Here is a 25,388-nt window from a genome sequence, read left to right as displayed (position 1 = left end):
CACAAGTGGAAACGGTAATTGCAGTTTCGAGGTTCGAGGAGCGGTAACGAACCGGTGCCAAGGCCGTCGAGTAAATTCGCCGAGCCATAAAACCGCCTAATAAAAATAATTCCGAAGTTACCGGTGATTCCGACGACAGCAAGAAGGTCGACCGAGTCGCGTGAGCCGCGCCGGATAGGAAATCTGAATAGTTATTGCAGTTCCGGCGGTAGAGTGGCGTCGGGGATGAATCCGTGCCGGATCCATCGAAGGAGAGAGAAAGGATAGTTATGGGAAGTGAAACTGACAAATAACGGGTGGAATGGAAAGGGAATTCAGCCGGAACGGGAAAAGAGACTCGGAAGATAGCGGCCTGCCGGTGGGGTAAGGGAGTGAAATAGAGAGGGGGCCGATGGTGGATACGAGCCTGGGGTATGGAGTTTGAGGCTTGTTTGAACAGGCTCCGGCTTCCAAAGAGGGTGGACGGAGGTATCGGGAGTTGCTATGACGATCACGCCCCATCGAATTACGCGAAAATTGCCCTACGTACCCTCGACCCCCTCCCTCCCCCCCCTTACGTTTCATACTCAACCCCCCCGGGCGCCCTTCATCAAGACTTCGGTAATTCGGGACTCCTGCGTTACGAATGCGACGATAAACGATTCGGCCGTACCTGTACACAACGTTTCTGAGCTTTGATGCCCGCCTGTCGATGCGCATTACGCGTAACGCGATACCGCCACCGACAAACAGATAGACCGACGCCCCCACACGGTTTTTCCACGTTCTTCGACATTGTTGCCCGGGGAACGCGGGTGAAAGTAGCTTTCCGTGTTCGCCTTGGTTTGAGCGATGCTTCTTTTGTCTCGCTGCGACACCCCGTTCATGTCGGCATAAATCAGGGTTTGCCCAAGATCTTTCTTCCTCTAATTTCGGCTTTCGGTTGCCACGATTTTTCTGGCTCTTCCGAGACACGAGTGGGTCTGCTTGGGTTAGTTGGATTTCAAGGTAGAGGTGTGTGTACGTGTCAGATTCATATCTTCAAATAAACTTTTTTGAGATAAGTGTCTTGCTATTGGGCTTCGTACAGAAGGCTAGTGATTTTAATTCTGGATACATAAACATGTAAGAACATTTGTAACTTTGAATGCACAAAATCCTGTGCCTACATGTAACTTACTCGAACTATAAACGTAAAAATATTTTACAGTCTAGTAATTATCAGTAATATCAATATCATTATCAACATCGACATCAACATCAACATCGACATCAACATCAACATCAACATCAACATCAACATCAACATCAACATCAACATCAACATCAACATCAACATCAACATCAACATCAACATCAACATCAACATCAACATCAACATCAACATCAACATCAACATCAACATCAACATCAACATCAACATCAACATCAACATCAACATCAACATCAACATCAACATCAACATCAACATCAACATCAACATCAACATCAACATCAACATCAACATCAACATCAACATCAACATCAACATCAACATCAACATCAACATCAACATCAACATCAACATCAACATCAACATCAACATCAACATCAACATCAACATCAACATCAACATCAACATCAACATCAACATCAACATCAACATCAACATCAACATCAAAACACCAATATCAAAATACCAATACCAATACCAATACCAATACAAATCGAAAAAACGTTTCGCAGAAACTTGAACTTTTCCAGGATTTTGGATCCCTTCGCATATTGGAATCACACATAATGAGAAGGTTGACGTCCTAGCTAAAGAAGCATCTTTGTTGGCCATTTCTTCTAATATCCTGATTCCTTACTCTGATTTTTCCCTCAGCTTTAGGAAGCAAGCTAGAGAACTAACCAAAAACTTTATTCTCGCTGAAGCAGGGTTCAAGGGCACAACATTTTTCAGCTCATTTGATCATTCTGGGCCTAAACCTTGGTTTGCTCACCTCAGGCTCCCTAGAGAATTCATTTGCTGGGTTAATAGACTTCGATCTGGACACTATCAACTAAGGCTTCCCTTTTTAAGATTAGACTTGCTGCTGACACAGGTTGTCCATGTGGTTGTCTGGTACACGATCCTAATCACGTGCTATGGCAGTGTCCAATCTTTGACAATAACAGAGACGCTTTGATTCGCAAACTTTGCAACAAGGGGTTCTTTCCGCCCTATACAATAGACTCCTTTTTGTGCGGACCCTTTCTTTGTCCTCTATTTTTCATACACTCATTTCTTAAATCTCATCTTTATGTTACGTTTATATCTTTAATGTTAATTTTGTACTCGAAAATGCTCATTATATTGTCTCAATCCTAGTTTTTAAGTTACCTATGTAATGTAATGTTAGCATGCACAGCCATGTGCATGCTGCTAATAATCCCATGTGGGGTTCTATAGCTTAATAAAAAAAAAACAAAAAAAAACTTTTCCAGGACATCATTATTCCCAAGATCATTCCAATCGAACGAAACCACCCGCCGAAGGACAACGAAATTAAAATCTCATCTGAAAAGCGAGGCAGGAAAGAAGGGCGAAGGCCGGCCGGATAATAATGACAAAAATAAAACCGCCAGTTGTTGGTTAGCTTTGTCGATGCCGCGCTGTGAAAAGTCGAGGGTGCATCGAGGAAAACATCGTCCTTGTTTATTCCTTCTCTGGCCCCTTTTCCGGCTCGTTTTCATCTTCTACTTTTTTTTTTTTTATTATTTCCGTCTTTCACCCTCCGACGATTCATATCTATCTCTTCTAGCTACTAGCTCCGTTGTGCGGCATTGTGCTCGTAGCTTGATCCTGATCGCCTTCGAAGGATGATGGAACAAAAGAGGTTAAAGAGGACTCGGTTTAGTCCTGCTAATGGAAATCCGGACTGCCAAGAGATATTAATGTATCCGATGAACCGGGGCGCGTCGCGAATTTTCATGCGAAATAACATTTTGTAAAAGCTTTAATGTATTGAAAATATCGAAATTATTGTGTACTTTTAATCTTTCTACTGTTTTAAATTGCATCCACCCATGTTTGTCATGAATTATATTTCCAGTGCAGACATTTATTTTTGTATTATACAGTGAATCTCAGAATAATAAAATAACACTACTGTTCCCCACGATCTATTAAAAAGATATGTAATTCAAATTCATCTGATTGTGCAAGGAGAATAATTTAAATAATTAGACCGTTCGTGTCGTGGGACTATTGATCCAAGTGCTTAAGAGAACGACGCCGAAAGTAAAAGGATAAGACGAAACCCTTGTAATCGATCACTATCAAGTAGGTTAACACAGCGTGTCATAGTCATGTGCCAATGGGGTTTGTTCGAGCGACCCGGTACAAAATTCTAGTCGTTATCCGACAATTTGAAAAACTCCCGCGAGCCGGGCGGGCAGTAAACTGTTTAACGCGGGGACGTGTTAAAATGAACAAACGAAACGGACCATTACGGGCACACTTTCCGTGACGTTGACCCTGCGTCTCGTTGGCCGGCTGAAATTGCGCGAGATTAATTTTACGACAAGAAAATCCGGTTAATCGACGCCTGTAGCGCATAAACTGTAACGCCGTGACACCAACGCCGGCTCCTTCCGGTTAACGACGGTTTTGTCCCCTAATGCGAAAACATTGCGTCCCTCCGGTGCCACAAACCAGGTGGACCCTGGGGTCGGAGGACCAATTCGGCTAAAGGATTGCGGCAACTCCGAGAAAAGTTTCCCCGACAGCGTTTAGCTCGTTTAGAAAACTGCTGATACACGAATCTTGCTTCCCCCTTTCCATGCCAAGAATGGCCCTCAAACAATTCAACGAGCAAAGACCCACGATTCTGAATTTACCTCTCAATCAAATATTGATCCTCTTTTAACCCGTTTGCATTATAAAGAAGAATGATGCGTCACAAATTTAATGAGCGAAGGCCTACAATTTATTTCTCAATTCGTTTTTTGAACGGGAAGAAATGACCTTGAGTGACCTTGGAAGACCAAGATATTATAGGTCAATGAATTCATGTCGAAGTGGACTAGAAACCTGGCGAAATGGAAACATATAGTTCCATTAGAAAAGGAAAACGAAGGTCACCTTCACCTAGCCAAATCTGAAGGTCATCGAAACAAAGGAAGTTTTACTGTGAACAATGTTTTCAATAACGAATATTATAGGAGTTAATTGTGTCGATAGATTAGAATGTGACAGGGACAAAATGTGAAAATGACGTCTGAAATGTCAGCTGTTAAGATATACAATGACAACAGGATAAGGTCGAGTAGTAACAAATGGAAGCAATGCCATCTGTACACGAAAATCGAAATTACCTCTCGAATGATTGATTAAAATCGGACATTTACCAGCCTAATACTATAAAAGTAGACGATATTGCGATTATATTAGAGGACCGATTAATTGGGGTTAAGCGCGGGCATCCCCGATGACGTCCGTGACGGGTGCCTCGATTTAACGAGCGGTTTTAGCGACTTTAATTATTAGCCTGACTGTACTCGAGAGGGTCTTTCAGGTTATGCAAGCGTGACAGAAGCCTGGAAAGAAGGAGAGAACCGGGAGGGAGGGTGAGCGAGACAGACAAGGGCTGTTTGCACCCTCGGTGTTAACGCAATATGCTCGACTTTGTAGGAGATGGAAACGTTTATACGCGAACGCTCAGGTTGCCTCTGTCTGCCTGCACTTTGACTAAGCGGCTGGTCACGTTTGTCCGTATTCCCTTTGTTCCCGTTTCCATCCCTCTTGTTTCGCCCGCTTGTTCTCTTTCTCAATCTTGTCCGCCGCTTGCGGATTCCTGTGTAATCCGGAGGGCTCTGTTTATCATTGCCCCAGTTCCACACCAGCTCGCAAATCATCCTACTTTACAGCTCATTAAAAACACTTTTGCACCTTCCCACGCAACAGAGATTCGACGAAGTAATAGAAACGCTACAGCGGCTGATCGAAATTAAAGCCACCTGTACAAATGGGCGAACCCAAATTGAAGGACGAATTTCATTTTTCCGTTTTGTTTTCGGACAAATTGATTTTCATTTCACAGAATCCTGTAGCTTAATCCTCTTTGGAGAATTCATATTTTCGTTTTGTATTGAAACTTTACCTCAGGAAACCAGAAATTTTTTACTTTTTTTAATGTGATCCTGTAGATCTTGGCGAGACAATGTCGGAGATCCCAGGAGATCACTAGCTCAAAACTTACGTGGGTACAAGGATGTGCGATATTCAGTGCGATGTTGCTCCGCTCGTTAAGCGACGGCCACTACATACTAACATGGCAGCGCCCTTATCTGTCACACGCAAAAAATCCCACATCTTTAAGTATAACTTTCGAACTAGTGATCTTCTAGGATTGAAACTTGGATTTTCAGGAAGTTCTCGCCAAAATCTACAGGACTGCATTTAAAAAAGTTAAAAATTTCTGGTTTCCCGAGGTGAAGTTTAAGCCGCAAACTGGATTACATTGCGTCCAATGAAAGAACTTGCTAGCAGTTTACTCAAAAATAGTGAAACTAATAATATACCCAGAATATTATTCAAGGACTTAGCATAATATTTAGGGGCCCCTTGACTTTTATGTTCCAAGTTGTTTCAACATTTTACAAAGCGTGTACATTGTATTTAATAGAACATTTTATGTCATTTTGCGTCAAGAGCATATTTTTGCTGGATCGTGCTTGACGTCTTCATCACCGACAAGTCTGACAGGGGTTAATCATACTGATTTCGAGAATCGCTTCGTCTCCGCGTGTCTCCCTATCATAATGACGCCGAGAATATCGTATGGCTCTAGTTAGGAGATTCGCCTGGAAGGCTGCGCGAGAGACTCGCGAAACTATCGGGTTTCTGGCAGACTCGGAGACAAAGCAGATCCAATTCGCGATAGCAATAAAGTGTCAACCCTTCCCTCAGCCTGTAGAAACATTTCGGGGCCACGTGTCTACGCGGCTGGAAACTTTCGCCTTTCGGCATTGTCCTCGCAGGATTTCTCGCGGGCCCATCGGAAAACTGTCATGGCGATTGCGACCGGTGCGCGATGAGGCGCGCTCGCCCGCTTGGAAAACGATCATGCGCGCGAAACGAGGCCGGCGTCGAAAAGGTGAAAACTTACAAGCGAGCGTTCCTCGGCGCTGAAAACCTCGATCAGCTTTGTCAAACTGTTGTCTGTCTCGTTCCTTACTGTTCTCTTTGTCGTTCTTCTTCCCATCGTTTTCCACTGCCTCTGATATTAGGGGAAGATATTAGCTAAAACAAACTTTGTAGTAAATTCAGGTTTTTATTTCTTCATTTATTATATAATCTCCATCACTATCAAGGGCACCCAAGGTGCCTCCTTATATATTTTACAGAAGTGAATGTTTTATTTCTCAAATAATGCCCCAGAGATCCGAAGAAAAACTCGTTCCAGAGGAAATCAAAGCAACGAAAAATATGAAAAATCTGCTCAGGTGCCTATATACATTCTATAAACTATACCTAATGGCAAGGACGTCGTCTAATTTATGTCTAAAAAATTCGTTTCTGAGGTACAGAGTACTTCTACCGAAAACTGTAAAAGAATACGTGTTCAACGATCGGTGCAGAACTGAAGGCAAAACAAATTCTTAGCAAATAATTGATTACTTCTGATTTTATCATCAGAAGGATTCGGTGAAGGCTGTTCAATTACAAACAAACGGAATACGTGAACATGAGTTGCGATTTCCAATTCACGCATGTAATGGTCGATGAATAATGCAGCGCAATGTTTAATGCGCAATTCCCCGTTAATCACAAGAGCATCCTTAACACGGTGATCTAATGAAAAAGGGGCAAACAAATAACTATGTAAACGCAAGTTACAGTTTCATATGCTGACGGATAAATTATTCATCGCGATGGCGTCCTTTCGATTCCATTATTCCGAACGGTTCGAAGCGATCCGAGTTCCAAGACTAATGATCATCCCCGATTAAATGAGTCAGTCAGGAGGCTCCTATTGCTTTGAGCTACTTTCCTCTAAATACCATAGGATGTAATACGCGGCGGGGAGGGATGAGCTTCCAGCAGATAACGGAGATGGGTAGTTAATGATTAATTCATCGCGTCGTTAGAAGTGGCATTAAGCCGCCTATACATAAACGTTATTCAACTCAAAGAGATAAAACAGAGGCGGGGTGGCCAGGTGGCGGGGGCGAGGGACTTCCTTTTCAACCGTGTAGCTACTTTCGTGAGCGTGTAGGCTACACGAACGAGACCATTAAAATCTAAATGTTTTATTGAAATATTACGGGGGCGGAGGGGGTGGGGCGCAAGCAACGCGTTCGCGTGCCACCGAAAAACAGCTCACGAAGTCTACCGATACCGTGGACGATGGACTCCCTGCCGAGCACACGCGATACTTAACAATCCATTGTGACCCATTTTAATTTATATATGGGTTTATCAGGGGAACTAATGAAAATTAAAAAAAAAACAAAACAGGAAAAAGTTGCTACACGCTACTGGAAACCTAGATGGCATTAATTGGAGATGGTATAAATTGCGGATTTTATTTATTTGTGGCAAAAATGAATCCACGAAATTTTAAGTGTTAGAAAGATTAAACAAAATTTTTAAATATCACTGCATTGTTTATTAAAATTATTAAAGGAAGAGGTTTCTCGGCTTCTGTGTCTTGTAATAGGAGCAGAATGTTTTTTTTTTCATTTTGTACCGTTGCTTGTAATTATTATTTGTATTATTACCAAAAAGAAATAATTGAAGAATATAAATTCCTACACTTATAAAGAAATGTAATGTCAGATTTAGAAAGAAAATTTATATGTATAGTTTCTTTATAATTTCGCATTTGTTTCGTAATAGTTTTTGGCACATTATGGTTTTCGGTCATAGTAAACTATAGGAACAGTTTCGTGGCGAATTAGCGATCGAGATGTTTTATCGAATTACCAAAAAGAAATAATTGAAGAATATAAATTCCTACACTTATAAAAAAATGTAATGTCAGATTTAGAAAGAAAATTTATATGTATAGTTTCTTTATAATTTCGCATTTGTTTCGTAATGGTTTTTGGCACATTATGGTTTTCGGTCATAGTAAACTATAGGAATAGTTTCGTGGCGAATTAGCGATCGAGATGTTTTATCGAATTACCAAAAAGAAATAATTGAAGAATATAAATTCCTACACTTATAAAAAAATGTAATGTCAGATTTAGAAAGAAAAATTAATATGTATAGTTTCTTTATAATTTCGCATTTGTTTCGTAATGGTTTTTGGCACATTATGGTTTTCGGTCATAGTAAACTATAGGAACAGTTTCGTGGCGAATTAGTGATCGAGATGTTTTATCGAATGGTATTATTGCGAAGGTATAAATTAAAACGCGAAATTCGGAATGGAAAGAGAATTTGAATTTCGAAACCTTTTTCGGCGACAGAATGTAATCCAAACGTTACACTTAATTTTAAATTCCAGCTTCTGCAAATTTAAGAGAATTATGTAAATTTCCCGGTTTAAATGACATGCAAAACTTTCCAGACGTTAGCGTTTTAACTTCTATCGCGGAGAGCGAAATATCCTTTAAAAATGGAATGAGTGTTTCTTGAGCATACGCCCGTTTTCCCAGTTACTACGCTTTAATTCTACTTCGGCCGTAGTTCATCTACACTCCGAAGCAGAAGCAGAAGGGTAACTATTAAAAACTTGAAGCAAACTTTCGTGTAACGTTTAGTGTATCCTATACTGCCTTTATTGTGATATTTTCAGCAAATTAAGTTCCTTAATAAAACGGATCGCTTTCCATTATTTTTCGATTTCTTACCGGGAATGCTCAATATTTAAATTTTTTCAGACACTCCTACGTGCTCGTTCGAATTTTCTTCACTGCGCAAAAGAAAATTCTACGTGCTTACTAGAATTATTTTATTTTCGACTGTGCAAGATTTTTCCATTTTTTGAAAAGACAATTCTTATTAAAAGCATCTTCTTATTAAAAGAGGTTGTTAAAAATGATTTTTCCATTTACTAAAAATTGAAAAGGCAATTCTTATAAAAAGCATCTGCTTATTAAAAGAGGTTGTTAAAAAAGATTTTTCCATTTTTACTGAAAATTGAAAAGGCAATTCTTATTAAAAACATTTGCTTATTCAAGGATGGCTGTTAAAAAAGCTTTTTGCATTTACTAAAGATTGAAAAGACAATTCTTACTAAAAGCATCTGCTTATTAAAAGAGGTTGTTAAAAAAGATTTTTCCATTTTTACTAAAAATTGAAAAGGCAATTCTTATAAAAAGCATCTGCTTATTAAAAGAGGTTGTTAAAAAAGATTTTTCCATTTTTACTAAAGATTGAACAGACAATTCTTATTAAAAGCATTTGCTTATTCAAGGATGGCTGTTAAAAAAGATTTTTGCATTTACTAAAGATTGAAAAGACAATTCTTCCTAAAAGCATCTGCTAATTAAAAGTGGTTATTAAAAAATATTTTTCCATTTACTAAAGATTGAAAAGACAATTCTTCCTAAAAGCATCTGCTTGTTAAAAAGGGTTGTTAAAAAAGATTTCTCCATTTACTAAAAATTGAAGAGACAGTTCTACCTGCTTATTAAAATTCTTTTACTATTCTTCCATTTCCTAAAAATTGAAAATATATTTTTTCACGTTCTGTGGAAGACATTTACAGTTTGAAAATGACTAAAAAATGAAGTTAACAACTTAATATTTTGTGTCCTAGTGTTTCATCGATCCGACAACGTTTTGTCGAGATCAAGACAAAGAAATGAATGTACCTTATTCAAAGTTGATTAACAATTAAATCGTGCATAAACGACGGGCGATACGCCGTTCCAGCGAACAGTTTTAATGCTACTGATCTAGGTTAATGGTCCAGGGTCATGCAACTTGGCTCAAGACTATGCAGAAGCCTGTGGTCATTGCGGCCAAGGTAGATTAAGAAACAATTTCAGCTCCAGCCACGTAAATTTATGCGTTGCAGTATCGGTTACGGAATTAGTCGCACTCTGATAAGTCGAACTATTCGCTAAATCTTTTCCCGTATTGTTATTCATTCGTTTGCGAGTTACAACAAATAACTGAGCTGCGAATTTCTATGCAGAATAAAAATTGCATTCATTAACTGCAAGACACATGCACTAAGTTAACACTAGACCTACCACCGCCGATCAAAATGACCGTTCCATATTTTTTATTTTACAATTACTGAAATTGTAAAGATGCTTTCAAATAAATTCAATCTCGTCATTTTTATAAGACAACATGTATTAGTTACTTTTAAGGCTCGGTAGGTTTAGCGTTAAACATTTATTTCTGTTCCCAGTGGTACATTGAAATTACCGAAACAAAATAATTAAATGTGTATTTTCCTGTGTGTCGCAACCAAAAAAGGCACTTTTGCATAAAAATTCGCAAAATTCTAGTTACCAGCAGCCTGGGGGGTAGTTGATTGCCAAGCTACACAGAGGTCGAGCGAAATCCGTAGTTTCGGCCACAAAGAGTCGCTTGCGAGACCACAGCGGACCGGAAGCACCCCTTTCATCTTCGAAAAAATGCCGATGACACGCGCGCGGCCCCGATCCAGCCGTGCGGAATCAATTGTTAGACTCAGTCGAGAGAAGAAGACACGGGAAGGAAGAAAGTGGAACGCGATTCGTCACGTAGCCATCGATTCGCGTGCGCCGAGGGCCGAAGAGGATGAAGAGACCTCGCGCTCGGTTGTTATTACGAAATACCATTGTTCCTTTCCCCCTCCCGGGGAGAAAAACTTCACGCTGAAATTTGTTTCCTCTCCGCAACTCTCTCTCTCTCTCTCTCTCTTTCCCTCTGCCCGTCTCTGTCCCTCTTTCTGATGTTGCCGGGTGCAAACGCCGGGGCCGTCAAGTTATCCATCGTTGCGCCGAGATTAAATCGAAAGTCTTTGACGGAGACCGTGAGGGGGAGAGATACCCAGTGCACACCGGGAATTCGCAGATCGAACTTTGTTTCAACGCCCGGCCTTCAAAGCGAGAATTCCGATTCCGAAGTGATTCTTCCGATCGCTTACCGATGCTTTCCCTCTTCGCGAAGTCTGAACGGGCAAACCGAGAACTTGCGACTCTCCTTTCATTTTGACTTCGCCGAGTTAGGGCTTCCCTAACTATAACGCCCGCTCTCGCGCATCAACACGCTCGACACCGGTGTCAGATACACGACCACCATTTTGTGCGCAATCTCGTTAGCGAAATGCTTCAATCCGAAATAATCTTCTACAACAGATGCAAAAAACGATGACCACAGAAAGACAGTGTCCGAAGGTGTATGCGATGATTAATAGAAGCTCCTTTTATGCGTTCTCGCATGTCCTTCTGCATCTGTTGAAACAGATTATTTTGGATCCAAGCACATTGTTTTACATTTTGAATCGACTCGGTTCGATTGCTTTAATAATAAAGAAAATATCCCATCGCGTAGCATTCACAGTGAATTTATATTCTTTCTCCTTCTTAACTTTTATGACCTTGAATGACCTTGGATGACTGTATCGTTGAAATTGTCTCGAGAAGGATTACGATCGTAGGAGTTCGAAAATATGGGGTTCCATTTGAAAGAAACAGAGATGACCTTCATATCTCCTTGACGCCTCCATCTATCAAAAAATTAGTAACATCGGATAATCAGCCCCTGGATACCAAATAATTTTGGCCTCATGCGTTTTTTCCTATCACCAATAGAAACCAAGTTTTTCAGATGGCCGGTTTTAAGTGCCTCACCCTGTATGTGGACGGGAATACTAGACAATTTTTTAAACAAATTTTAGGAAATATTTTATCTTGTGACTAGACTAAGGATTTGTTTTGACTTATTAAAATTATTGAAAGGGGAAATACATTTTCTTTTGTGTTCTGTTTCTTACTGTTGATTTGGACAATTTTTATTTTGCATAAAGATCTGCAGTCCGTCTATGCATACAGCAGGAAATTTAAGGACAAATTTTGTAGAATTTTTGAAATTGTTTTTATTTTGTCTCATTCGAATTATTTATTTATGAAGGTGATATTAACATCTAGATCTTTAGCGTTTGTACTATAGCATAGAAATAGAAATTATATGATATATATAAATATAATTGTATATATATAAATAGAATTATCGTATAATTGCAGATTATTTTGTGTAAGTATTGCCTTTTCATTTTATTTGTCAGTATTCAGTCAGAAATAGAATGAATAGGCGTTGTAAAAAATGCTGTTAAACATTGTATTTCATAAGTCTCAAATATTCAGTACTAATGGTTTTAATAATAACAGTTTTAAAGTATTTAGTATCGTCAAAAATGAAATAAATATTTTCGTAAAACAACGTGCGCTTGGGATGTTGATTTATTGTGTCGTGGTCTTAACAAATTCGTGTTTGCATGAAATCGCGAAAAATGTTTTGTTTATGGTCCCCGTCCCAATGGTTTCTCCCTTGCCACATGATATTATATATTTGCGTGGGGCGCGCATACATACCGTGACACATAATGATAAAGTAGAGAAACCAGGGTAGATAAAGTGGCAGCTCAACGGACATAAAGTGGGGATGATTGAGAAATTCATATTCGATAGCACTCTCGTGAGATATCTATATTTTACAGTTCAGCACGACTATATATACATATTTTTTTTCTGAAAATATATCATTACTTTAAAGATTCATTTCAGAAAAGTGAATTTTAGAATTAAACATTGATCTATAAATCAATCGTCAAATATTTCATTGTTGCATATGTTTCTTTACAAATTCTGCAAACATAATAAATATTTTCTGTTTAAATCTTGGGTTTACCACTTAAACAATTGTTACCAAAATGCAAGGTAAAAATATCAACCCCAAATTATTGGATGGCAGCTTAACAAGTATAACATACTTATTGATTTTTCTGTTCAAATTTTGAAAAATTTACCACTTAAGCAATCAGTGATAGAATGCAGGATAAAATATCGCGTATGCAAATGTCTGTTCGGTATCGTTTCGATACACGCTTTGAGAGCACTAGAATAAAATAGTTGGACAGATATTTCTCTGAATCATATTTTTTTGTCAAATTGAAGTGCACGAGTTTCCAGGGGAACAGTGGGCAATAACCGATTAAACGTGTCCGACTGGAAATATCGAAATACCGCTCGTAAACCATGCACACCGATTAATCACTCGAAACAACAGTCATCGGTAATCTTTTTCGCCAGGCTTCATTCCGCGTTTATCATCGTACTTTTTACACGGTTGCTCAGTTTCATGGTTCGCACCATGTACCGCGCGCGCGTAAATATTGCAATAGAAATCAACCAACCTGCACCGTTCACCGCGGAACAGCGCAAAGGATTCGCGCAATAATCGATTATAAAAACGGGATTGTGGAAGATAGCGCGAAAAAGCCCGAACAATTTTTCAATTCTAGATATTTCTTCAAAAAACCGTATTCTGTCCAGAAATCATCATTCTGTCAACCGCATATTGCAATTCTGTAATATTTGTTCAATTTTTCATTTTTCTCAATATTTTTTATTTTTCATTATTTCGTTTATTATTTATTCTACTTTCGAAGTACAGGTAATATTTTTCAGTTTTCTCGTTTCAGTCAATTACAACGATTCATTTTATTGAAACTAAACATTGCCAACATGATAAACAATCATTCAAAGCGCCTGAATTGTAAAGGTTGGTGCTACTGAATACAGCGTAACGAAATAACAAACTTAAAGATTTAAACAATCATGCACTGTGACGTGATAGAGAATCTAATAAGTACAGATAGTATTAAAAAACATTTAAAATATTGACGAACAATTGTCGGGATAAAGCTGAATATTGCTTCAAAGACGTCTGACTTGGAAGGGTTAATACTACTGAACAGAGGTAAGGAACACAAACATTTAAACACAGATTGAATTGAACATTATTTTTGAATGTAACAACATACATACGTAACAAAATACATTTAAAAAATTGACGAAGAACTGTTTAAACGAAGCTAGATATTACTTCAAAGACGTCTGACTTGGAAGGGTTAATACTACTGAACAGAGGTAAGGAACGCAAACATTTAAACACTGATTGAATTGAACGTTATTTTTGAATGTAACAACTGAATCAATCAGTGCAGATAACATTCCAAAATACAATTAAAAAATAGAAGAAGAACTGTTTAAACGAAGCTAGATATTACTTGAAAGACGTCTGACTTGGAAGGGTTAATACTACTGAACAGAGGTAAGGAACGCATACCTTTAAACACTGATTGAATTGAACGTTATTTTTGAATGTAACAACCGAATCAATCAGTGCAGATAACATTCAAAAATACATTTAAAAAATTGACAAAGAACTGTTTAAACATTACTTCAAAGACGTCTGACTGGGAAGGGTTAATACTACTGAGCAGAGCGCAACGAGGTGATAAACTGAAAAATTTCACCAGAGAAATCCGGCTGCTCTTTATTTAAGGGAAGCAGAGCTTCACAGGCAGCAGGCACAGAGCATCCTTATTATTGGAAAGATCCAGTTATCCCGGCCTTGTCCCCAGACAGGCTCAGATAAATGGAGTCCCGAGCGCAAAGGCTGTTTGGCAGCGAGCGATAAGAATTATTGGAGCAGAATGGCGCTCGCGTTCGCCTCTCATCTCACGGGCCCGCGATAGATGTCGTACACAACACGGCTTCCTTCTGGTCGTCGCCAACAATGCCGACCGATGTACGGGCTCCCGTGGAATGGAAGTTTGTTCCGCGCACAATGCCGTGTACACGAACGAAACCGTGCGCCATTCGAAAGTGGTTCATGTATTCAAAGTAGCTGCCTCGGAATCTTCGCGGCCGTGAAATCGCTCCGGCCGACGAAAGGGAAGCCGACTCGGGCTCCGAACATTTTCATGCCAGTCAAATGATCCAGAGTGGATAATCCAGAAACGCTCACCACTCGATTCGGTTCGGACCGCTGCGATTAAGGTCTGATTAAATGGCTGCCTCGATCCGGCCGTTCGCCATATTAGTCTGGCTCGTTCCCGCAAATTGTGAGTAAACCGTCCAGCGAAATTGCAATCTCTACAACTTATCCGTCTACTACTTTCTGAACTCGAATATTATCAGGATCATTATAATTTAATAACGCAATATTACTGTCTAAATTATTTCCATTTCTAGTGTGAAGGGGTCATTAAAGAAAAGAATTTTCTTTGGACAAATTAATATATTCTTTTCTTTTAATAAGCACTCCATTTAATGGTATATATTGTTATATTAATTACTACGAGTTGTAAAATAGATGCACTTTTAGCTAAGCCACTCGTTTGAAAAAGAAGCGCATTAATTTTTCCAAAAAAGAATATTCTCCAGGAATACATTTTGAATGAAAATAATTTTTGACTGGAATGTGCAACGTTAAATAATAATCGTTTGAAAGAAGCAACGGAAGCACTTGAAGCGAATTGAGATTAGCATACTCAGCCACGGTATGTATATTTAAACTGTTCGATTTTAATTGGCAGTTCAATTTCGATTACGTCCACGATAAAATTGTACCCGAAATGCGTTGCGCGATTTGATATCATTTCGATCATACTGAATACCCTTCCGGTTATAATTATTCGAAGGGCTGGTACCGATGACACGACATCAGCCCACTCCATTTACATCCCTATTAAGGGGTGGCAACTTGGTTTTATCGCCCTATCTGGATGATGTCAGCAATTGACTGAAGCACTTTCAACAGCGGCCCCCAATCCGAAAATGAAAGCTGAATTTTACGTGGTTCCCGTTTTCCCTTTTGCGCCGCGCCGACAATTCACGGGGAAAATAGCGAATTCTTCCTCCGTAACTTTAGTGAAAAATAGTACGCTTCTGTAAAAATGTATTCTGCAATCTAATGACAAAACGTATGCGGAGGTCACGTTTCAAAATGAACGAGAGGACATTAGAAAAAACGTTAAAAATAGAGAAAATTTACGGAAAAGGGAAAATTAGAGAAAATAGAGAAAATTTGGGGAAAAGAGAAAATTAGAGAAAATAGAGAAAATTTAGGGAAAAGAGAAAATTAGAGAAAATAGAGAAAATTTAGGGAAAAGAGAAAATTAGAGAAATTAGAAAAAATTTACGGAAAAGACAAAATTAGAGAAAATGGAGAAAATTTAGGGAAAAGAGAAAATTAGAGAAAATAGGGAAAATTTTGGGAAAAGAAAAAATTAGAGAAAATAGAGAAAATTTACGGAAAAGAGAAAATTAGAGAAAACTTGGGGAAAAGAGAAAATTAGGGAAATAGGGAAAATTTAGGGAAAAGAGAAAATAGAGGAAATTTACGGAAAAGAGAAAATTAGAGAAAATAGAGAAAATTTACGAAAAAGAGAAAATTGGAGAAAATAGAGAAAATTTAGAGAAAATTATTCCTAGAAAAAATTTGTTTAAGTTTTTCGAGACGTTTAACAGCATTTTTCTTTTCAGGAAAAATTGGTCTTCCGACCTGGTTCATCATGCGAAAATATCTTGGAAAAAAATGTACCGTGCTTTTCGAAAATATAGGCTTCAAACTTTCAGATGGGTCCAGGCTTATGGTTGTACTATTTGCATGCACGAAACTATGGCAATTTAAATATCGACAATTTTTCGAGAATGTACTATTGAAATACTTTTTGGAGCCACTATATAATCCCAACGTAGAAAGCAGAAAAATTGATTTTAAGCCCATACAGAACTTGGAATAATATGAATATTCTTAAGGGACGAAGTGGAGGAACTATGGATAATTAGTTTGTTGCACAGAAAGCAATTTCCACCGACATCGAAGCCACGATGAACTACTCCAGTAGAATCACAGCTGCTGGAGCTTTGTTTAAAGCATCTTGTACTTACGAACACCGAAAGAGAGAGAGAGAGAGAGAGAGAGAGAGAGAGAGAGAGAGAGAATGTAATTTTGATAAACGCGACTGTCCCGCCGGGACAAATGCACCCTTCCGTAATTTAGGAAGAGCATCTTTACATAATCGCCGGAAGTTTCTCTTGTTCTCGTAATATGTATTAATTATTCTAATTAGCATTCGCAGCTAAGCGATTAGCGGCAGTCATGATAATTACGGGAAGAATAACACTTAGTGACGTGCGAGACGAGGGAAATAAATTGCAATTTCGAGACAAAGGTCCGCGCATTCTGTGCGCGATTTACAAAATGGGATTTAATGACGAATGAAAGCGCAGCGGAAACTCGATTAGGCGAGCGAAACGGGGAGACGAATTTCGGTGTCCTCGAGCAAACGGAGTTCCGGACATTTTATTTTCATATACCGGTGTACAAAAGTATAAACTGGGACGGGAGAATTAATCGCAAATAAAGGATTTTATTGAATCTAAACCTGTTGGAAATAGAAACTCGAATTTGAAAATACGGAATTGTTGGGAATTTATTTTAGCTAATGAAACAATCTTTGTAGAAACTGTAGTGCTACTTTACCTCGTTAACCCTTAAGTGAACCATTGGGGTCGTCGAGGCTGTAATTTATCCTGATTGCTATTCGATGTGTAACTATTAATAACATTTGTGGATTCAGATAAAATTGACGACTAAGACGAATATTAAATATAATTCAATCGAGTCCTTGCATTTTTGAAAGACAATTTTCGAAATCGGCTGGGTAAAAATATCTTCCCTAAGAAAGCGACAATCACTCTTTCGTCGTTCCTCTAATTTAGGCAAAAATTCGATTGTCTCCTTGAAAATCGGTTGCCGCGCAAACAGTGATTTTCAGTCGGTAGATTTTCCGCGGGGGAAAATAAGCTTCGGGCGCACAATGCCAAGAAAAATTCCACGATTCATCTTATCGCGATGTAACCGTTCACGCGTGTCATTTCCAATGTACGCGGCGCAGAGTGGTGTGCCGCTCGCGTAGAAATAGGTAGCGGAGAAGGTAGAGAAAGAGAGAGAGAGAGAGAGAGAGAGAGAGAGAGAGAGAGAGAGAGAGGGCGAAAGAATCGGCAAAGTTTTCAGCCGGACTAACGGGATAGGCAGGTGTCACGCCATCGCAACCCCCCGACGCGACGATTACAACGATTACTGGTGGCTCTCTCTGCCGACGGGGTCTCTCCCCCGGGTGGAATCGCCTCCGTTGACATAGCATCACGAAGCACTAACCACATTATTTATGCCACCTCGTAAAACTTGTGGCGTGCTTGAACACACTACTCGTTGCCATCGCCCATTCCCTTTTCGCCGGGGAGAGTTGCGCCGAGAGAGAGAAAGAGAGAAAGAGAGAGAGAGAGAGAGAGCCCGCGGACTCGGGGGTGGACGTCGAGTTTGCTGTTTGCGAAATCCACCACCTCCAGATAGTGGAATTGCTTGTATCAGCGATGCTTGAAGGAGACTAAACGTTACGCGGTCCTAGCATGTGGTCGGAATTCGTGTTCGGGATCAACGGGAAGGGATCTTTCGATAACGTATGGCGAGCGCGTGCATTTGTTATTGAAACGCACGCCGATTGTCCCGAGAAAGATCCTTGCACACAGAAAAGCTGAAGCAAGACTCCGTGGATAAGGTAGAGTGACCACGTTACCGACGAAAATAGGCGAAAAATTTTCTCAACTTTTCGTCCTTATATGAGAATATTTTTCGCTGGGAATGGGCTCGTTCGAAAGAGGAAGGTTCGATCTAGCGCGCCCTGGTCATCAGCTGACGAGATTATGCAGATATTTGGTGATGTAAGTGTTAGAAGTAGGCCAAAAATTGCCGTGGAATCCGAGCATTTTTATTTATTATTAAATCAACAATGTATGAAACAACATTGACTCGTAAGGATTTTAACGGTTACTATATCAAAGGATATTTCAATTTTATTGTCACTGGCTGGAGGCTGTGAACGGAAATTATGCAAAAGTGACTGCAAAAGTCACGTGACTGCCCTTGGCTCTTGAACGCCACTGATATTCAGTGGATCCTAATCGGGACCCATTTGTCCCTAAAAGTTCGAACGTCTGCAAAAACTTCCAAAAATTTTTCTCGTAAGTGAAACTCCGATGGATTTGAAGATCGAAGCCTCCTTTTTACAACGACCCCTTGAAAAATTTGTGTACGATCTTTTTTACTGTTTTCATGGGACGAAAAGGAGGAACAAGTTCGATCGTGTGAGCCCTCATGGTGTAACGTATTGCTCGTTGAATGCTCGGTAAAATGACTAAAAAAAATCGTACATCAATTTTTAAGTTGTCGTTTTGAAGACGAAGCTTCGGTCTTTAAATCTATGGTGGTCTCAGTCTCGAACAAAATTTTTCAAAGTTTTCACGGACGGTCGAAGGTGAGGCTTTTTTGAGAAAAAGCTCATCTTCTAGCTTTAAAATCATTGCTTTATTGCTGTACATATCAATTAAACCTTCCAGTTAGAAGGCGAACATTTATGCAAATTTCTTCATTCACCGGATTATTTAAAACAGAGCAGAGGAGAAAGGTGATTTTAGTATTTAGAAAGATTATTTATAGCCAAAATGAAATTCACATTTCATTGCAATGATTAATAAAATGAACATTTTCTTGACAGGGGAACCGTTATGAATGCACGAAGATCCGCAAATTCCATATAAAAATCTTTATTTTCCTTCGATCTGTGGGTTAGGGAATGCCACGAATGCATAAATCCGTAGTTTACGCAGTATTAAATAAACTGCAGATTTTTATAGGTTCATAGGTCGTAAAGATGGATGGTAAACAGTGAAATTGAAGGTTTAATGGAGTTCGGGACAGTTACTAGTTATTTACTACATATGGGGAAATCGTCTATAAAAATAAGATTTGGAGTAAACAAAATCTAGTGTCTATAATAATCTCTATCGCTCTACTAAATTCTCACTATAACGGCAAGAGGATAAACGTGAATTTTAGTTGTAATAAAAAAGAAAGAAAGAAACATTAATTAAGCCCGTGAAGTTTGAAGCAATTGATGCTAATAATTGTAACGTAAAGAAACGACATTGTTTTCAAAAACAGTTATTAAACAATAAACATGCAAAACGGACATGAAATCACCGGCGGACGGATGCAGTGTGAAAGATTGCATGCGCGTAATTATATGCATCCTAAAAGGGGTTTCTCGTCGCTTTAATGCACGAGTTCTTTCCGAGATATTTTAGTTACGCACGTGACGTCGGTTTGACTAATGCGAGCGTACAACGGAGATAACTATTGTTGAGTGAAAACTGATAAAATGTAATTTATGACATACAAATATTAAATCCCGCTCGCAATTAATACATCACGCTGTGTTTCTAAAAAGCTTTACCGTGTAACGTATACCCAAAACGATAATTCGCGTTTCTTTAAATTCTTATTTTTTTAATTAACGCTAATGCATTTGTCGTTGCGTTCTCGGCGCTATTAAAAGTGTACGATTTATCTGCGAACCGTAGTAAGGTTGGGTAAATAATATGGAATATAGAGAAAATATTTAGAAAAATACTACAGAAAATTTAAGGAATTAATGTAAAAAATATTCACAAAGATAATGGAGAAGATTAGAAAAATAAATATAGAATATACTCAACAAGATAATGTAGAATGTTAGAAAAATCAATGCAGAAGATATTCAGAAAGATAACACAACAAACATTAAAAGAATAAATATCGACGACATTAAAGGAGATATAGTTGAGACAAAAAGTATAGAAAATTAGAAAAATAAATAGAAAATATTCACGAAGATAACACAGAAAATTAGAAAGAACCAAGACAACAAAAATTCGAAAGATAAATATAGAATACTTTTACAAAGATAGCACAGAAAATTAGAAGGAAACCTAAACAAAAATTGGAAAAACAAATATAGAAAATATTCACGAGGATAACACAGAAAATTAGAAGGAAACCTAAACAAAAATTAGAGAAATAAATATAGAAAATATTTAAAGTAGGAAGTCAGAAAAATGAATACCTTTCAATAATGTCTATATTTATTTTTCTAATTTTTGTTTAGGTTTATTTCTGATTTGCTAATAATCTAAAATAGGTAGAAAGTTAGAAATGAGTGGAAAGTTGGAAAAATGAGTACCTTAAAAAGCCCCGATTTATGTGGAGGTTGAGTGGTTGAAGGTCGAATATAAACGGTCGGAAGGGATTTGACAGGGCTGCAAAGATTGATTTTTCCTTTGTCGGTTGTTTGCAGCTAGCGTACTCGATGGAGTTGGATTATGACGTAGTAGGTGCCCCGAGTGGCGCTTCCGGTATGATGGCTCTGCTTCCGCCGAGAGTGAACGTGTCGGCGAAAGGACAGGTGCCTGTCACGTTGCAAGTCTTCAGGATCCGGCTGCTATGTTCGGGCCAGGTGAGCGTCGAAATTCCTCTGGCCCTGAGGTTGAACGTCACTGCCCCACCTGGAACCAAATACAACGACACGATCCTGGTTTTCAAGAGGAACAAAATCTGCTTAAAAGGTAACCACAGAAATTTTCATCTCATCTTCGACACTCCAAACAGTGACATAATCTTTCAACCCTTGCTTATATAATGTAAAACAAATATTCATTGGGGAGTTCCAGGATAATTTAACACTAAACCCACCAAGCACAAAACATATAAAAATGAAACGTCTTATAGAAGGGAGAAGGTTGAATTTACCTAAACTTTGTACAATTTTCATTATAATATGTGCACATAATAATAATATGTTTCATTATAAATAAGTTAACTTAGTAATTTCCTATGAAAACGTTTTTGTAATTACTATAATTGTGAAATAGAAAACCGGTCATTTTGACCGTGGTAGGTTTAGAGTTAAAGAAAATGAAAACAATACAAATTCAAAGTTGTATAACAAGATATGACAAAACTGTGAAAACATTCGAATTTTACACACTATTTTCGACTTATTGAAACGATTAAAGGGAAAAATTCATTTTTGTCATATATTGTGTTAACACTAATATTACCAAAAAATCTGCTTTTTAAACGGTAATTATTATATATAAATTTTCTTATTCAGGAATTTCCTTATTTGCTATTTTTACAAAGCAATGTTTACCAGGTTGACCGTGTTATTCATTCGTCTTTTAAATTAAAACAGAATTTTCTTCTGCTGTTGTTAATTCTAAAGCATTAAAGCAAACTATTTTGCTTTTCCTACTAGGGGACTGTTAACAACAAAGTAGTTCCGTTCATTGCAGCAGTGAGAAAAATAGAAAATAAAACAGCCAGTGTCGAAAGGAAAAGGAAACTTTCTAGCCGATAGAACCCGTCCGCGCTACATGCAAATTCCTCCCGCACATCCAATTTTGCGAAAAGAGGTAGAATCGCTTATTGGATTCGACGCGAGCTTCGAGCATGCTCGTTCGAATCTACAGTTCGCTAATTTCCGCGAGTTTACGCTGCTTCGGAGTTGCGTATTTTTTCGAAAGTGTCAAAGACTGTGCTCCGTAAGTAGTTCACTCGAATTCCCCCGAAACTTTAGACATCGCGCGAACGGCCCCGGACAAAGGACATGAATCGTTAGAGTTCATTGAGACTTTCTCACACACACACACACGCACACACACATACTTTGATCTATCATCTTGTAGCAACTTCATTTGACGCGAGCGCGGCAAGTTCGGCACTCCTTTCAGGAATCCGACGCCGCCTTCTGCAGACGGAATGAGAAAGAATTGCAAAGATGAAACCCCGTGGACAGCCGACGTGAACAATGGCCGCTCGATCATGGCAGACAGACTCGGCAGGCGCAATCATTCGATCCTCGGACTTGGTCGTTAAAATGGAAACGAAATACCGAGACTTCCTCGAAGTTATAATCGGAAATCGCGGTTGGATTTGTTTCGAGATTGATTGACCATAGTGTGGAGAATCTTTATTTTTAATTTTAAAAAAATCACTAACAGGAGAAAGTTTTAGTCATCATCTGTGGGATAGTATTTGTTTTCTATGTCTTTTTAGGTTAGAAATATCTTGAAATAATGTTTTCGATGATTATTCTTCGTTTAATATTCTAAACGTGGAAACTAACCATTTTTTTCATGGTTTCTAGTTTTAATCCTCATCTGTAGGATAGTATTTGTTTTCAATGTCTTTTTAGGTTAGAAATATCTTGAAATGATGTTTTCGATGATTATTCTTCGTTTAATACTCTAAACGTGGAAACTAACAATTTTTTTCATGGTTTCTAGTTTTAATCCTCACCTGTAGGATAGTATTTGTATTCAATGTCTTTTTAGGTTAGAAATATCTTGAAATAATGTTTTCGATGATTATTCTTCCCGAGAGAAGAATGCAATTAAAAATGTTAAATTGTGTTCGCTATATTTATTCTTACGATTAAAAGTTCTCGACTTCGGAATAGAAACAGGACACTTTAAACAAAATAATAAAATTATGATTAACCAAATACTGCAGAGGGCAACAATACTCCAAAATGGACTACAGATTTCATGCATTTGTGACAAAAATGTACAGATCAAATGCAGAACGGTAAAAACATAGCTTTTTTACCCGGCAGTGAATTCAGACAATTTTTAATTTCTAACGTCTAAAAATGAATATGTCGACAGTCTGAAATGTTATGTAATTTTTGGATGTGTGTTTCGTTGCTATGCGGATTGTCGGACGATACGCGGATTATTTGAATTTTTCGGTATTCAAATATCAGGAAATCTGCGTCTCACTTTGAGCCGCGGCTTTCAACGGCAGGGCAAACATCCTTGACGTGCTCGCAAATGCAATATATTCGGCTTAAGCATCTCGAAAATAGAAAATATCTTTACGGTTGGACGCGATAGAGAGGGGAACGAAGTTATCTTTCCGTACTCCGAATAAACAGAGACTCTCGCAGATACCCCCGAAATCTTGTAGGTTTCCTCTTCAATCTTCCGAAAGGAACGTTCCGGTGCGCGAAAGGATACGATATGACGTTCAGACGTGATTCTCATAGCGGCTGCCGAGGAAACGTCCCGTTCCACGGCCGGGGAATCGACAAGAACATCGAGTATCTTGGAAATAGTGGTAACAACATTTCGCCAGACAGCTGGATGGAGTTGGACCTCGCTCTCTCGGCCGAAACTATTCGTGTTTACAGCCACCGATAAGAAGCGCGCGACGGGTCGAACGGATCAGCGACAGAATCATGAAAATCGAACATACGCTCCGATAATAATTTTACAACGCTATTTCGCTTTGCATGTATCCGCGCGCCGAAATATAATAGTTACCCTCTTAGCTGTGGAGTCGCATTTTTTACCTTTCAAATGGGCAGATTCAAATAAATTGTTCAAATAAAATACTGTAATTTTTCGGAATATTTTTTGAAGTAAAAAGGCTTACATAAATCTTCGAAAATGTTTATTAAAATATATTGCACGTTTCTCGACAATAAAGAATTTTTTCGCTGTACAAATGTATAGAATTAGTGACAATACAGCCCTTTAAACAAAGATTGCCGATTTTCGAAAGATATGGTCCTCTTAATTATAAAGACAATTGCAATTTTATATTGTATGTATACAGGGTGTTTCACCTAACTCGAGCATCTGTAATATCTCGCTTGTTTTTTGTGAAGGTGAACGTGAAGGTCATAATATTACAGGTCGTTGGATTCGTCTTGACCACGGTTATCATATAGCGATAATAAAAATATATCATTCCATTTAAAAAAACCTCGATGACCTTGAAATCTCAAAAAATATAACCTTGAACAATTTTGTTTGCCTATCATAATATTTGCCCCTCTGAACCAACTAATGTTTTCCTCTGAAATTTTCGTCTATCATAAAAAACAAGCGAGATATTTTAGATACTCGAGTTAGATGAAACACCCTGTATACTGGGATAATAGGATTGTGCAAAAATTGTTTAATTCATGCTGCACGCCGGTTTCGAAAAATTTATATTGAGGAAAACGCTGTAGCTCTGCAAAGAATAACATGGAACTGTAAAAAAATTTTTTGGGTATCCTCGTCAAAATAAATACGTTCCAAATCAATTGTAAGAAACAGGAGTTGATTTCGATCATATTATTAATGAAATAAGGTGGATAAAATGTACCGTCTGGTAAACATGAATATTTCAAGCGCATCAAGAACAAGTCTACCGAGTCAAAATAAATCTCGTACCAGCCGAAATGAATGTTCATTCCGTATTCCGAATGTCTAAACGCAAAGTCAGCAATAAAGTCGACGTGCGCGAAGGTTTCAACAATTACTGTTCCAAGAGCGCGGCTATCTCGAATTCGCGGCGAGCTAAATGAGAAGGATGAAAATAAGAAAATTATGCGCGTACAAAGGGAAAGAGGTCGGCGAGGAAAGAAAACGAGGGGAGGGGTGGGGCGGGGGTGTAGGGAAGGAAATGAGAAACAGTAAGAAGCGGAGACTTGACAGACACTGATCCGGATCCGGTTACTGGCGTAGTCGCAGTTACAACGAAAAGC

At 38.6% G+C, this 25,388-nt stretch overlaps 1 protein-coding gene and 1 long non-coding RNA gene across 6 annotated transcripts in view; one reads left to right on the top strand and one right to left on the bottom strand.

Annotated features, from left to right (window-relative positions):
• The window catches only part of LOC143365874 (uncharacterized), a 501,730-nt gene that overhangs the window by 272,293 nt on the left and 204,049 nt on the right, over positions 1-25,388 (bottom strand). Inside the window, exon 1 of one of the 5 annotated variants that reach the window (XR_013084604.1) lies at positions 22,491-22,510. The exons of 3 other annotated variants lie outside the window; for them this stretch is intronic. This is a non-coding gene — a long non-coding RNA (uncharacterized LOC143365874). Of the gene's footprint in view, positions 1-22,490; positions 22,511-25,388 lie in introns of those variants that run through there. One more of the 5 variants, XR_013084608.1, reaches the window with a different exon arrangement.
• Positions 1-25,388, top strand: part of LOC143365807 (tyrosine-protein kinase Dnt) — a 158,205-nt gene that overhangs the window by 92,546 nt on the left and 40,271 nt on the right. Inside the window, exon 3 of the mRNA XM_076806355.1 lies at positions 21,147-21,414. Within this exon, the coding sequence (XP_076662470.1) occupies positions 21,147-21,414 (268 nt within the window). The remainder of the gene's footprint in view (positions 1-21,146; positions 21,415-25,388) is intronic.

The sequence above is a fragment of the Halictus rubicundus genome, chromosome 2 (genome assembly GCF_050948215.1).
Source record: "Halictus rubicundus isolate RS-2024b chromosome 2, iyHalRubi1_principal, whole genome shotgun sequence".
NCBI lineage: Eukaryota > Metazoa > Arthropoda > Insecta > Hymenoptera > Halictidae > Halictus > Halictus rubicundus.
This window is presented reverse-complemented; position numbering and strand designations above follow the sequence as displayed.